Source organism: Rhea americana, unplaced genomic scaffold (genome assembly GCF_003343005.1).
Source record: "Rhea americana isolate MKP2758 unplaced genomic scaffold, rheAme1 scaffold_715, whole genome shotgun sequence".
Classification (NCBI taxonomy): Eukaryota; Metazoa; Chordata; class Aves; order Rheiformes; family Rheidae; genus Rhea; species Rhea americana.
Window position 1 is genome coordinate 6,506 of NW_028186885.1, and position 14,047 is coordinate 20,552.

The 14,047-nt window shown below is 56.1% G+C and overlaps 1 protein-coding gene across 1 annotated transcript; it reads left to right on the forward strand.

Moving 5' to 3' along the window:
* Nucleotides 1–238: 238 nt before the first annotated feature.
* On the forward strand, nt 239–12,687 carry STAMBP (STAM binding protein). Its single transcript, XM_085321842.1, has 10 exons — nt 239–861; nt 1,476–1,716; nt 5,729–5,804; nt 6,450–6,545; nt 7,455–7,830; nt 8,567–8,691; nt 9,507–9,644; nt 10,837–10,949; nt 11,157–11,256; nt 11,702–12,687. Exons 2-10 carry the CDS (start codon nt 1,502–1,504, stop codon nt 11,756–11,758), a joined length of 1,296 nt encoding a protein of 431 aa, XP_085177968.1. The 5' UTR covers nt 239–861; nt 1,476–1,501; the 3' UTR covers nt 11,759–12,687.
* Nucleotides 12,688–14,047: the final 1,360 nt, after the last annotated feature.

The window sequence follows — 14,047 nt, forward strand, 5'->3', positions numbered from 1 at the left end:
GGGCTCTGGCTTGGGGGCAGTTCCCCTTTCTYGGGGAGCTGGGGCTGGGGGCTTCAGTTTGGGGTTAGCAGCTCTGGARGGGGGTTGGTTTGGGGAGACTTTTTACTCTTGGGGTGGGGGGAGGCTGTAGGGACTGTGGGGGCTCTGCTTTGGGGGATAGGGACTGGGGCGCCTYGGCGGGGTGGTTTCGGTTCGGGGAGGCAAATGGGAGCTCTGGCCTGGGGGGCAGCTCACCCCCCCCCCTGCTTGGGCAGGGGGTTTGAGCCCCAGGAAAACGTGCAGCCCCCTCGGAGCTGCGGCTCCATCGCAGTCGCTAAGCGAACGTCCCGTCGTGGCAGCCTCGCGCGGGACCAAATCCCACAGCCCTTATTTAGGGAAGGAGGCCTCTGGGGTGCTGGCCAGGATAGGGGCTGAGAAACGTGGGCCTGACTGCCTTAAAAAGGGGCTTCTAGCTCCGAGGTAACCCCGGAAAGGCAACTTGTCGGCCGTTTGGGATCCTCAGGCGACGCCTCGCCCGGCTCGGGCCCTTTCCCCCGTTTAGGAAGGAGCCGCTGTAAATCCTGACGTCACGCGCGTGGCAGTCGCGTTGCTGGGAGGCTGGCAAGGTGCTTCGCGTCCAGCTCTACGATTTCATAGAAAGTTTAACCCTTGAACCGGTCCGCCGTGGCGGCTCCCCGGTGACTTGTGTAGGGGAAGAGCGTTGAAGAGGGTTTTGGGGCTGTCTGCCCCTCGGACAGTCCCGGTGCTTCCTTGCCCTTGAGTTTGTTAACTTGTCCCCAGGGYGGCGAGCGAGGGGAGCCGGCTGGCCGAGGAGGAGTTCGGAGGAGCCGAGAGGGAGGCAGACGCGCGGAGCGGCTTGAGGTGCATTCCTGGGGTGACGGATGTGCCTGCCGGGGGAGGGAGGGATTGCATTTGTGTGTGACTGAGGATCGAGCCTGTTGGCCAGGGATGCACCGCCGAGCAGCAGGCGACGTCTGGAAGGACGGCCTTGAGCTCTGTCCTCTTCTCCCTGTTAAGCGAAATGGCAAGCGCTGCGGTGTAGAAACCCCGTGTAAAGCTGTGTTTTCTGCTCGAGTCCAAACGAATCGCTTTTACTGTCTTTGCCCGAATTAATGATGGGGCAAAAGTGGCAGGTTCAACTTCTGTGTAGAGAGACGAGGAGGAAAGCAGCAGCAGTTTGGAAAGGTGCACCTCGCCAAGGCTAGCAGGGGTAGAATTCAGACTGGTCAAACTCCAGCTTGAAATCCAGCAGCAGGGAGTGTTCCCGAACTTGTGGCTGCCTTTCAGATCACAAATATCCAAGCACTGTCTCCAAAACGTGCGTGGCTTCTCCCGGCTAGCTCCCTGAGGCCTGCTTGGCCCATATATTAGACTCTTCTCTGCTGGGAAAGCGATTTCTACCCAGGAGGGGATAGGCCTGGATAAGTTACCTGCTCGCAGTGGTTTTGACACGCTTGACTTTCCTCCCACTGCAGAGTTCGTGGGCRCCGTGGCAGCTTTGATGTGTGTCGTTATGCCCGATCACGTCGACGTCAGCCTCCCGCCGGAGGAGCGAGTCCGAAGCCTGATCCAGATGGGGAGCGCTGTGGAAGTGAACGAGGATGTGCCGCCGCGGCGGTATTACCGCTCCGGAGTGGAAATTCTCCGCATGGCTACCGTTTACTCGGAGGAAGGCAATATCGAGCGTGCCTTCATTTTGTACAACAAGTACATCACGTAAGAGCACCTTTGCTTCCTTTGAGAGTAACCTGTCTTGCTGCAAAGGCTTGTTATTTTTATCTTGCTTCGAGCGTGCAAAACCACAGGCAAAGCTTGCTGGGCTGGAAGAACTGGGTCTGTCTGGAGCTCTGCTGCTGAGGAAGCCTGAGAAAGGCTCATTTTGACTTTCAGCTCCCCTGGGGTGAGCATCCAGCCAGCCTGGTTAGAATGGACAGGAGATGCAGTAAAGGGGGCAGGCATTAGCAGACCAATGCAACTCACCCATTTGCAAGACAGATGTAAGAGTGCCTTTTRAATCCAGACTTGTTTTACATTCCTCTGTCCCAGAGCAGCTGCTAGTGAGGACTGCTGTCAGCGGATGGGGAGCTTCTGGCTCCCCGCGTTTAGCTGCTTTCTGATGGTTTCCCACGACAGAGTGGCTAATTTGGTTGTTGACTTGCCTGCCACATCATATGGATGGGCAAAGATCACAGTTTTATAAAGAGGCTCTTGGTATCCTGCATCTGGAAAGGGTCCAGGCTTGCTGGTGATTCCCTAAGTAAACCTGCTTTGGAAGAGAGGCCTTGATCCCATTTAGTTTTTTTAAAGTCTAGTAGGGCACGRAGTGGGTTCCTCCTCCGAATGCAGGGATTGCTTGTGTAGGAGCGTACGTTTAKTATAACAGCTCAGAAATAATGTGATAATATAATACATACATGTGCACCAAGCCCCTTTTTGAGAAAGGATGTGGGGAAAAGCGCCGAGTCCCAAGGACCTGATCCCGGTCAGCTGGCGCTGACGGCCTGTGGGTATCTTGGRTCCTGAGCGCCCTCCTAGAAAGCCCCAGATCGGATCTAAAACCAGCTGAGACCCCACTGGCGTTTCAGCTGCCGAGGCTGTCCGCATAGAGAAGCGCAGAGCCGCGTGTGCTGGCTGCCGTCTCAGCTGCTGGCCGGAGAAGAGCCATTTTGGGTCTGAAAGCCACGCTGCCGGGAGCGTACGCCGTGCTAACACGGTGATGTGCTGTCAGGTCTGGCTTGTGTCTGACCGGCTTGGAATATGAGCAGYGCATGCCTGTCTGTAGCTGTTCCTCTGCCTGTTTAAAGGGCTGAAAGCCATRATCCTCAGAAAAAATACCCCAATCGCACCAATTGTCCTGTTTCTGTAGGCTTTTTGGCCAAAAGCCTGTCCCTCCCRCCTTCTCCCCGTTCCAGCGGCCGAAGGGCTGGCTCTGGTATGCTCTCTGTTGCGCCCACGTTACCCACTTACCCCGACTGTGGTTGGCATCTCTGCTGGCATTTTCCCTCCCTGCCCCTGTGTGCAGGGTTCCTGCCCCTTAAATCCAACACATTTTTCTCTGATTAGCTTTACTTCCCGCCTTGCACTTCCTGAGCTTTTATGGGCATTGTAGCGAGCTCCCTGGGACGCTGCTCAGGGAGCTGGGAAGTGTAAAACCTTTGGGAAGTTTTCCAGGCTGGTTACATAGTTGGAGCCAAAGGAGAAACTCTTTCTCTAGCTAAACAAATGAACGAAGTGCACCTTTGCCGTTTCATTATTGCAGTGATAGGTGCTGGTGTGCTTTCCTTTTAGCAGCTTCCAAACACTCGTGGCATTTCCGTTAGCCTGGTTGTTAGGCTGCCAGGAAGGTGAAAACTCTCTGTCAGTGGTGTGCTTTTCCCAGTGGTGATGAGTTTGAGCCGCTGGCCTGGATTACCTGAAGATACAAAGTCCATATTGTCGTCTCATTTCTTTAAAGAAAAGCCTGTCTTTTCCGTGGCGATGCTGTAGCTCACACGAAAGCAGTGGGCTTGGGGCAGAGTTTCTAAGTGTCCTCCCCTGAGGCTGTGATGTAGAAGGCAAGAGCAGGGCATCCGAAATGGGGCCTTTAACAGGACTTGCGCCGCTCTCCCCTTTCCAGAAGAGGGGCCTGAGTTTTTCCCCTGTAACTTCAGCCTAAATCTAGGGTCAGTGATGCAGCTGGGGACTTGCGCTGTCCTTCCCCAGAGCCGAGTTCCTCACCTGAGTGTACAGCTTTGTGCAGGTGCTTTTTGCATCGGGCTCTGGCTCGGGGATGGAGACGTCCCTCTTGGAGGTGAGTCCAGCCTCGAGAAGTAAGTGTGAGGCTCTTGGCTACGCTCCCGCACTTGGTGCGCTTGCTTCCAGCAAGCGCTCTGTCCTTGGGAGTGAGTCCTTGTCTTGTGGGGGGCTGTGTGGCCTTAGGAAACTGGATTTCTCTTTTTCCCCAACGTGCCGTTCCCTAAATCCTGCTGATCCCAAGGCTTGAATCTCGTGGCGAGATTTTGGGAGAATCCTGTCTAGGCTCGGGGTGATCTCAAGGTGGGCCAGTGCTGAGATTCCCGTCGAGGCGGCCAGCTCCCCGCTCGATCTCATGCGAGTCGTTTAGCTGCTCGGCGCTTCTGTTTCCCATGTGTGAAAGGAAGCTAATTGCCCGGCCCTCCTGATGAGGGGCCAGAGGGCCGCACGGTTATCTATAAGGATAACCAAAATGGACTTCTAGGATACATCTCTCATCACCTGGGAAGACATCTGCTTGCTTCTCTTGCTTAACTGTAGTGAGAATGGCTTCTTCCTTGCTGGCCTGAGCAGATCTGTCCTCCCTGAACCACCAGCAGACACAGCAGGCTCTTTTTGCTAGAGCAAAATAAGAAGAAAAAAAAAAAGACATGGATTTCCTGTGGTGTTTGGGTTCCTGGGTTGCCTGCGTGGCTGTGAGCTGCCTGGCTCTGCTAGGATTGGCTCCGAGGGTTTGCGTGGGGTTTTGCGAGGGACTCGGGAGACTCCGGCTTGGCACATGTGCAGCAGCAGCGCTTAAAAATAGCCCGTGAAGTGACTGCTCAGCCAAACAGCTGCTGTTCACAGTGGACCCAGGAGCACTCGGAGGTCTGGACGAGCCCAAAACTTGTGGTGCAGGATTAAGCGCTGCCAAGACTAAAGTGGGCTGCGGCTAGGAAATACARACTGTTCCTACCCTTCTTTTGCCTCTTTCCCCAGCCTGCCCCTGCCTGGTCTTGCCCCAAAATCTTTCTCTGGCTGCCTGAGCACTCCCCATCCCACTGCCCATTTTCCACCCTTTCATACTTGTGGAAACCCAGCTGGTTTCCCCACCCTTCCCAGGCCAGCATCTGCTCTTAATCCTTCTTAATGAATCCCTTCCATTTTAATCTGCAAGCTGTTGGCAGTGATCGCAGCCGTATTTTGTCTCCTCGACACAGTGACCTACTTCGCAACCACCAGCTGGGAGCGGGGACCTTGCCGGGCCCTTTGGACGGAGCGACGGCTTCTCCGTGGCTCTGGGCGGTGACGTGGTTGTGCTGATCCTGCAACCTCTGGCAAGAGCATCTTTGTGCTCTCCATGGCAACCGGGAGCGTTTGGGGTTTGCGGAAGGTGCTTCCCTTGCCCACAGTCCTGGGGTTTTTGAAGCAGCTGGGTTTATCCACGTCCACAAGGCCACGCGAGAGAGGCAAAAGGCTTCTGCTGTAGCGGCTGAGGATGCTGTGAACTTGCTTTTAGCCTAGCTGCAAGTTTTGTTTTCAAAGTCTGAGCTAATTTCCCTGGACAAAGTGTCCTGTTCCCTGGTGCAGGAGGACAGTGTGAGCACTGAGTCAGCTGAGTCCTTGAGCTCGCCTGCAATCCCTTTGGATGCTCACGGAGATGTAGGCAGGTGCTCGAGGACCTTCCTGAATTGCTGCCGGAGTCCTGCGTGTTATAGGATGGTTTATTAATGTTTCTATTAAAAGCAAATGTATGTATCCCTGAGGATCACATCGAAAGCCCAGGTGCAGGAAAAATCCCCTGGGACTGAACAGGATGCCCCGTGTGTCCTGAAGAGCTCAGAAGGTCATCGTGTTCTTTCGCAGAAAGGCGGACGAGCATCCTGATTGCAGGGAGTAGGGCACAGGGAGGTGGCAGAGCGAGGGGAATGATTTCTGCCCTCACAGCCCTGCTTACTGCTCCGTGCTAGCCCCTCTCCGCTGTCATCCAGAAACACAATCTCTCTTGTGTTTGCAGGCTCTTCATAGAGAAGCTGCCCAAGCACCGTGATTACAAAAACACTGTCATACCTGAAAAGAAGGAGACGATGAAAGTAAGTGGTAACGTTGTTGCCCAGACTTGAAGGGCTGCTTTTGGAAATGTTTTGGGGTCAAGAGTCTTGGGTTTTAGTGGCTCTGGGATGCGTGATCCATCTTCACACAGAAAACCTGGCTTGACCAGGCAGCCCTGATCCTTCTGCGGTTATAATTTGGGCTCTTCTTACTCAGTCGTACTTGTACTGGGCTGGCTGTGGTTGTATCCATCTAATTTACTTTTTATTGAGCACTGGGGCTTCCTTTCCTTCCTGTTAAACCCCCTGCTTGTCAAGCACCTCCTTTGGCTTTTCCTTGCACTGTGACCAGATGCCAAGTGCAGAAGTCCTCGAAGGGTTGCCTCRGAGGTCCTTGGAGGTTGCTCACAGCCAGAAGCAGGTCCTGCCCCTTTGCTCAATGTTGACCAGAAGAGCRAAGGATGACGCTGTCTAAGCTTGTGCTCAGTGTTGCTGGCAGTGCTGCCTGTGCCACCCAGTTACTGTGGCCTGTCTGCAGACAGTGGTGGAGCTCCTCAAGCCCTTCCTGCACCATATGCCCAAGGAGGGTTTACTCTCTCTGGGTGCTACATGTTCACTGATCCTTGCATCTGCTTTGGTCCTGCGTTTCTTGCCGTGGTTACGACCCTTTGTGTTTCCTTCCTTCAGAAACTGAAAGAAGTAGCGTTCCCCAGAGCTGAAGAGCTCAAGAAGGAGCTATTAAAGAGGTACGCCAAGGACTATGCTAAGTACAGCGAGCGGAAGGTGAGTGAGAGGAGACTGGAGGCCTGTGCTCCCTGGAAAGCCCACAGCCACAAAGGGTTTGGAAGAGGGCAGGTCTCCAGGGCTCCTGGATGCACTGGAACGGGAAGTCTGAGGAGCCTCAGCTTGCAGGGTCCAGCCTTGTCACCTGTAGCAGAGGGAGGCAGCTATCTCCATCTAGTTTCTGCTGCCATTTTGTAGGTGAATCTGTCACAGCCGTCCCTGCGTCTTTTTTTGTTGCGTGTCCCGGAGACAGTCCGAGCTGGGAGTCCCCATATCTTGCACCTCTTGTTGCTTTAGGGCGTTCCTCAGAAGCTCATGCAAAGGGAGCAGAGAGCAGAGGGGGAGATAAGCAAATGCAAGTGCATCTAGCAACTACAGTAGATCCCCCCTCCCCCTCCTCTCGCTGCTGGCGGGGAGATATTGTTTGGTTGGTTGCTTTCTCTTTTTGTCCCACCATGAGGTACAGGCCTCATGATTCAGCAGCTCAGCAGGCAGCTGGTAACGGCATGGGCAGGCATCTGGGCTTCTGCGGGCAAAGCAGAAAACTCTGCGGTCAGTTTTGCCGTGGGTGAGTTGCGTTTTTTGCAGATAGGACAGAGAGAAAGGAATCTGGAATTATATTTCTGCGAGGAGGGGTAAGGCAACAGTTTACTGCCTTGCTCTAGCTAGCTGTTCTGATGGAAGCATGGCTCTCTGGTTGGCAAGCTGGAGCTTCCTTGCAGGAGGAACGCTTTTCACTGGTTACCTTTTGCAGGCTGCTTCTAAAAGTAGTCTGGGATTGCTGAGGATCTGCAGGCAACAGGTCGAAAGCTGCAGCTCTAAAGGAATGATAGTGTGTAGGCTCCATATCCTGCCTCGAGCTGGTTTTCTCCTGTCTGCTCATGTCCTTTGGTGTATTTCTCCCTGCAGAAGGAAGAGGAAGAGGAATTTGCACGCAACTTGGCTTTGCAACAGCAGCTGGAAGAAGAGAGGAATCGGGTAGCTCTAATGAAGCAGCAGCAGGCAGAGCAAGAGCAGTTTCATGCCTTTGAGGAGATGATTCGACGGCAGGACCTGGAGAAGGAGCGTCTGAGGATAGTGCAGGAATTTGGCAAGCCGGAGCCAAGTCCCGAATCTCTGGATGGGCCCCTCGTCCCTGGCGTGGAAAAGCCCCCAACTGATTTAATCTCAAAGGTTCCTGTCTCTCCAGTTCAGCCTGCAAGTCCATCRGTGGGGATTGTGTCATCCAAACCTCCTGTTGTGGACAGATCTTTGAAACCTGGTGCTTTGGGGATCACGGAAAACAGTTAGTACATCTCAGTACAGCCTTTTCCCTTGCTGGGGCTGACCCAAATGCAGCCAAGGAGCTGAGCTGTCTWGGAGGCTTGGAAGTATCTGGTCGTGGCTTCATTTCCTCCAGGCATTTGCTCTTCCAAGTTGCTGGATGTTCTCACCATGGTCCAACAAAGATTTGGAGGACTGGGGAGAACTGGCTCCTTTTGGGAATCAGTCTCCTACGCTTCTCCRGCTGGGTCTCTCTGCTGATCTAAAGTCTACAGCCTAATTTGGCTATTGATTTTACTAGGTCCAAGTATTCATTGGAGATTGGGGTTTAGTTCCTGTCTAGGCTGGCTGAATTCTCCTCCTCTGTCAAATAGGGCACCAAAATACTAGCTCAGACTTTTCCAAATTGCTGGTTCTTGACCAGCGGAACATCTTACTTTAAATGACACTTTGTAAGTGTTTGTGTTTTCTTTCTTTCCTTTTTTTAAGCAAAATACTAGTTTTTGGACACACTTCTRAAGATCTTTCTGTGTGTCTCTTTTCCCCTGTTTTGAAAGAAGTAGTGACCATAAATGACTTCATGAAGTGCCACAGTGATTTCACWAAAGCATGAATGCTCTTGTAAGGATAGACATTACAATAGTTACTATTTTCAGGMTGAGTTTTTTTCAGTCTAGTCCCTCTGGGTGCTGACCTGAGGGAAGTTTTCTCCAGTGTCCCTGCCTGCAGTGCTCACTGCGCTCCTGTTCTCCCCACAGATGCAAGTATGGATGTACTTCGTCAGGTCATCGTCCCTAGGGAGCTCTGCCAGAAATTCCTCCAGCTGGCTGATGCCAACACGGTCCGGGGTGTGGAGACATGTGGGATCCTCTGTGGGAAGCTGGTAAGGTGCTAATCCTAACTAAGACCCTAAATATGGCCCAGGGGCTATATTCTCAAGGTTTACCCCCATGCAATAGCTTGGAAAAAGGCTAGAGCAGCTCCAGAAATCCTTGCCCAGGRGCCAGATTCTGCTGCAGATGGTTGTAGTACAGTGTCACCAGTGAGTGGGATTTCACACAAGCGTTGGGGGTGATCTGCCTCTCCTCCTCCTCCCTTGCACGTTGGGATTTCCTCAGGCCGCACGTTAATGCGCCGTGACAGCCGCCAGGTCCCTGTGGGTGTTCATCTTCCTGTCTCCTCTGGATGACTCTCTGCTGGGTACCTGCCTTCAGCGCGACGCTCCCGTGTTGCCAGTGACAGGCAGCTCTGAGCGGCGTTTCCTCTTGGTACCAGCAGCACTGAGCGGTCCCAGCTGTGCACTGGGACCCTCACCGAGACCAGATTCTGCCTGCACAGACCAAAGACAGCTCCAGCCCGTCTCCTCTGAGTCGCCTGGGGCTGGTTTGCTGACAGGCGTTTGCTTTGAAATGAAGTTGTTTGACGTAACAATTTTCTGCAGTCCAGCTGCTTCCAGGCACTTGGTGACTATTTAGTTATGAGGCATCATCTTTAGGAAAGGGGGAGAGATTTCCTTCGGGYGGGTATCCAGGGCTTCTCTGAGSTGCTGTGGGTGCTCTGCACCACCGKGAAGTCTAGGAGAAAGCCGTGGGCTGCRCTCAGGCTCCAAAATTGTGCGACTCCTTTGTCAGTAATTTGCAGTTGCCGGTTCCGTGACCCGTGGGTGGATGGTAACGGCCTCCCTGTGCTGCCTTGCAGATGAGGAACGAGTTCACGATAACGCACGTCATCGTTCCCAAGCAGTACGGAGGCCCCGACTATTGCAACACGGAGAACGAGGAGGAGCTCTTCCTCATCCAGGATCAGCACGGCCTCGTTACACTAGGCTGGATCCAYGTGAGTCTCTTGTCCCTGCTTCGCTTCCAGATCGGCCCTGGGTCTAGCTGGGAAGGAGTGGGGTGTGTGCAGCAGGGCTGGTGGAGGCGGATTTGCTGGGAGAGGCGATACGGAGCAGGGAGCATCCTTCAGCTGGGTTCCTCCCTCCGGTGCCATCACTGCTCACACTGCTCTGAAAATCCAGGCTTGTTCTAAGCTCAGGTGGCTTTTCCTGAAGCATCGGTCCCGTCGGAAGTGGGCTGTTGGGCGTGGAGCTCACGTGGCGCGGGCAGCCTGGCCTCTCGCACGGAGCTCCCGCTGCRAGCGCAGGGCCTCCCCCGCCGCGCGTCCTCGTAGTAGCGCCGCTTTTTGCAGCCAGCTGCGTGCTGCTCTGCCACGGGCTATGCCAGTTCCAGATTCCTGTGCTGGCTTCAGCGCTGCCCTGCTGCCTGTCCCCACGGAGCCTTTGGCAGTCGGATCGGTGCCAAGGAAAACGTTTGGTGCTGCTGAGTAATCTCTCGAAAGCAGCAGCTGCCTCCCAGGCTTTGACAAAGAAATGCCTGCTGCGTGCGCCTGATATGTGCGGGGTGTCTGCTTTTGGCATTAGCTCCTCAGTTAACATGCAAGGACCTGCAGAAATCCCTCTGACCTTCCTGCTGGTCTTTGCAACAAAAAAACAAACAAGCAAAAGGGAAAAAAAAAACCTTTCTGCAAGAGTTTGGCTATGAATTCTAGCCCTCAGTCAGTCGGATAAAGCAGTTGCTGTCTGAGGTCTTAAAACCTTTGACTGCCTTGGTGGAATATGATCTCTTGAAGAGTCTTGGCAGTGTGTTACGTGCCTGACTTGCTGTGCCCCAGAGGTAGCTGCGTTTCGGAAGCGTGTGAAGTGACTGCCCCGCAGGGAGGCACGCATTAAAGCAGGGGCGGTGTTGGGCCTTAAAATGCAAGGTTGCGTGGGATACGGTCAGAAACCTGGAGCTCCTCCCGCGCTTTTTCCAAACAGAAAAGAGGATCAGCCTTTTGGGGGGCAATCCAAAGCCATTTTCTGTCTGTAACAGCAAGCAGGTACTCTATGCCATCGGAGGAGCAACGGCTCGTCTCTGTTACGACCTTCTCTTGGCAGACGTGGTCCCTTTCTGTCCTCCAGCCCTGCTGTAATTTCCTCTCCTTTTTTATTTTTTTTATTTTTTATTTTTTTTTCCTTGCATTTCAGACTCACCCCACGCAGACGGCCTTCCTCTCCAGCGTGGACCTGCACACGCACTGCTCCTACCAGATGATGTTGCCGGAGTCCATCGCTATTGTTTGCTCTCCAAAATACCAGGAGTGAGTAGGGAAACGGGGCAGGGGAGGCCTTCCCGTCTGCCCCCGCGGARGGAGACAGCTGTGCAGCTGCGAGAGGAGCATCCCACGGCGTGGATCTCCGCTCTCGCTCGAGACGAGCGGGCTCAGGGGGGCTCCTCGCAGCGCAGCAGCAGATTTTTCTATCCCAGAGGCTTGGGCTGTTTTGGACCTTGGGTGTGTTTACTGCAGGACGGGCTTTTTCAAGCTGACGGAGCACGGCCTGGAGGAGATCTCGTCCTGCCGGCAGAAAGGTTTCCACCCGCACTCCAAAGACCCCCCGCTCTTCACCGTAAGTCGCCCACGAGGCAGCGGGCGCTGCGTGCTACAGGGCACGGCGTCCACCCGAATTGTGGCTGCCGCGGGGCGCCAGGCGAAGACCTAGGGCGGGAGGGATGGCCTGGCCGGGGCCGGCTTCTCRCTGGAGCCGAGATGCAAGCGCTGTCCCGGAGCTGTTAGCGCGAGGTGGGGGGGCGCGCGAAGCAGAGCGCTCCCCTGCCGCATCCGATCGGGGCGGGCGGAGCGGCAGCGGGTTCGGAGGGGAGGTTCGAATCCGTGTCCTGCCGCGGCGCGGTGCTGGGCCGGGGCGCTTGTTCCTGCTCCGTCTCGGTCTGCGCCCGGCGAAGAGGGGGCCGCTCTGGGGCGCAGGTTGGGTGAGGAGGCCGAGCGGACTTAGGGGAGCCGCGGGAACCTCTGACTAACCCTCTGCCCCCTCTTTCTCCTCCTCTCTCCTCCAGACCTGCAATCACGTGACGGTAACGGAGAGGGACGTGGTGCTGATGGATCTCCGCTAGGCCTCTTGCCTTAACCGTGTTCCCTGTGAACCACCTACCCTCCGCCTAGGCCCAGGGAAGATTTGTTTCCTCCCGTAGCAGATGATTTCTACCGTGTAGCGACCCTTCTCCTCCCCCCCCCAGTAATCGCGGTTGAAATCGGTAACCCGACCTCAGTGGGAGCAGGCGAAATCTCGGTGCCCGGCGTCGGGCTCGCGAAGCGCTGTTGAGGTTCAGGGCGTGGGGAAAAGCTAACTGGAAACGCAAAGACCGAATCTAACACTGAAGCGGGCGTGTAACTCCTTAATCCTGTGGCGAGACCACCTTCTCGGGGAGCTCCCCGTGAGCTTCTGCCACCCCGAGGCGTGGCGACCTCCTCAAGTGCTTTTCGAAGTGGAACTTGCCCAAATTAACTCGTGCTCTGCTTTGCTGCTCTTTCCTGATCGCTAAACTGTGCCCTCAGCCCGGCTGGTTGGAGTTGATGAGTGTTTGGTGTGGTTTTAAGATCAAATCCCTCCTAGCCCCTCTTGCCCCACACGAGAACCGATGTGTTTGCGGCCCCCGCTGTGTCCTGCTCGCTGGTGCTTGGGCGAGGTGAGAAGGGGCCCAACCCTCGTGCTTTCTCCTGCCGTTGGAGGCCCGCGTTTTGGGGCGAAGGCGCTCAGATGCGGCCCCGCTTCGGGGTTTGGGGTCGGCTCGCGCCGGTGCCGCCGCGGAGGAGGCGCTCGGCCGCCGCGTGTCGGGCGAAGGCTCCGCGAGGCCGTCGCCCGCCGTGCGGCGTGCGAGGACTCCGCGGCCCGGCCGCTTCCCGGGAGGGGAGCCGGGCTGGAGTCGCCTTTCCATCTGGGATACGTACGTACGTGTTACGCATGTAACGGGCTGCTACRTCTACCTGCAAAACGGCAGAGGGAATTCTTCGGTGTACAGTTTAATACAGATGGATTCTCTTAGCTTGCGTGGGTTTCTTTTGTCACTTGGAGAGCGGGAATGGTTTCTTTGACCTAATTTGTGGGGCTGGAGAGGAGYGGAGTTGCTAGCCAAAACGAGGGGGAAAGTATTTAAGAGTATTTCTGTAGAACAGGCACGTCTAGCGTGACGACCTTCTGCGAGCTCTGGGTCGTTTTTGGAAATGGGCTACGCCTGGCAGCAGGAGGGACGCAAGGTGACTTCGCAGCACCTTGGGGAACTAACTTCCAGACCTGACTGATTTAAAACACGTTCGGGTGCGCTCGTTTAGGGGCGCTCGCCCCACGCGTGTCCGTGCCGTGCTCGGCGGAGGCGAGAAGGAGCCGAGCCGCCTGCCTGCCGCGACCCTGGGGACGGCGAGGGGGTGCTGGGGCAAAAGCCCCTCCTGTGAAGCAGCGACTCCTTTGCTGAGGGGTGGAATTCATAGCGAACGTCGATGAATTTGAATCCGCTGCCCGGCCCCGAAGGTCCCGACCGGCTCTGCAGGTGCTTCCCGCAGAAACCGGGGCAAARCCTCCTGCCGTTTCTAAAGACACTTTCCGTTTCGGGGCAGTCCCAGAGCGCTGAGCAGGGACGCTCGGCCGAGGAGAGGAGCTGGCGGCGAATCCCTGCTGCTTTGCAAGCCGTCCCCGTGACCGCTGACCCACGCCGGGCAGTTTTTCTTGCATTATGGCCTTATACAAGGGCCGCGTATCCAGCATCGGCGGTCGGCTGCTGCCCCGGCGTCCCGCCCGGCTCAGAGCTGGCGGCTTTTGAATCGCGTTTCTCCGCTCGCGGAGAGCAACCGAGCCGCCGGTCTGTGTGTCGGGATGAATAGCGAAACCCCGGCGCTGCGGCCGGCAAACCACCCGCCCGGGCAGCCGCAGCGGGGCTGCAGGGGCAGGTGCGACCGCGCCGCACCTTGAAACGGCCCCAAACAGGCGGCCGGGGGGCGGCGCAAACTAAGCACGATGGCTCAAGGAAAATAAACTTTTTGCAAAGTATCCACGGGCTGAGGGAGCTTTGCGGGAGTGTTTTATTCCAGTGGCCCCAAGGGTTGCCTGTTTTTTTGGGGGGGTTGCTGCTGGGCTTTCCCGCAGCGCTGGAGCTGGAGGCAGGGAGCGATGCTCGACCGAGCCTCCGCCTCCGGGGAGCCGGGAGGGAACCGGGCTGCGGCGCCGGAGCGAGCGCTCGGCCCCGGCTCGTCCGCCCACCCGTGCTCGGGGGCGGCCCGAGCGCTTTAAAGCGCGAACGTTACCCATATACGGAGGCGCCGGCGCGCGGCAGGACTTTGCAAAAATCCCACGGCAAAACGCCGCATCCCGCTCGGACCAGACCCCCCCACCCCATCGCTGCCGCCGGCGC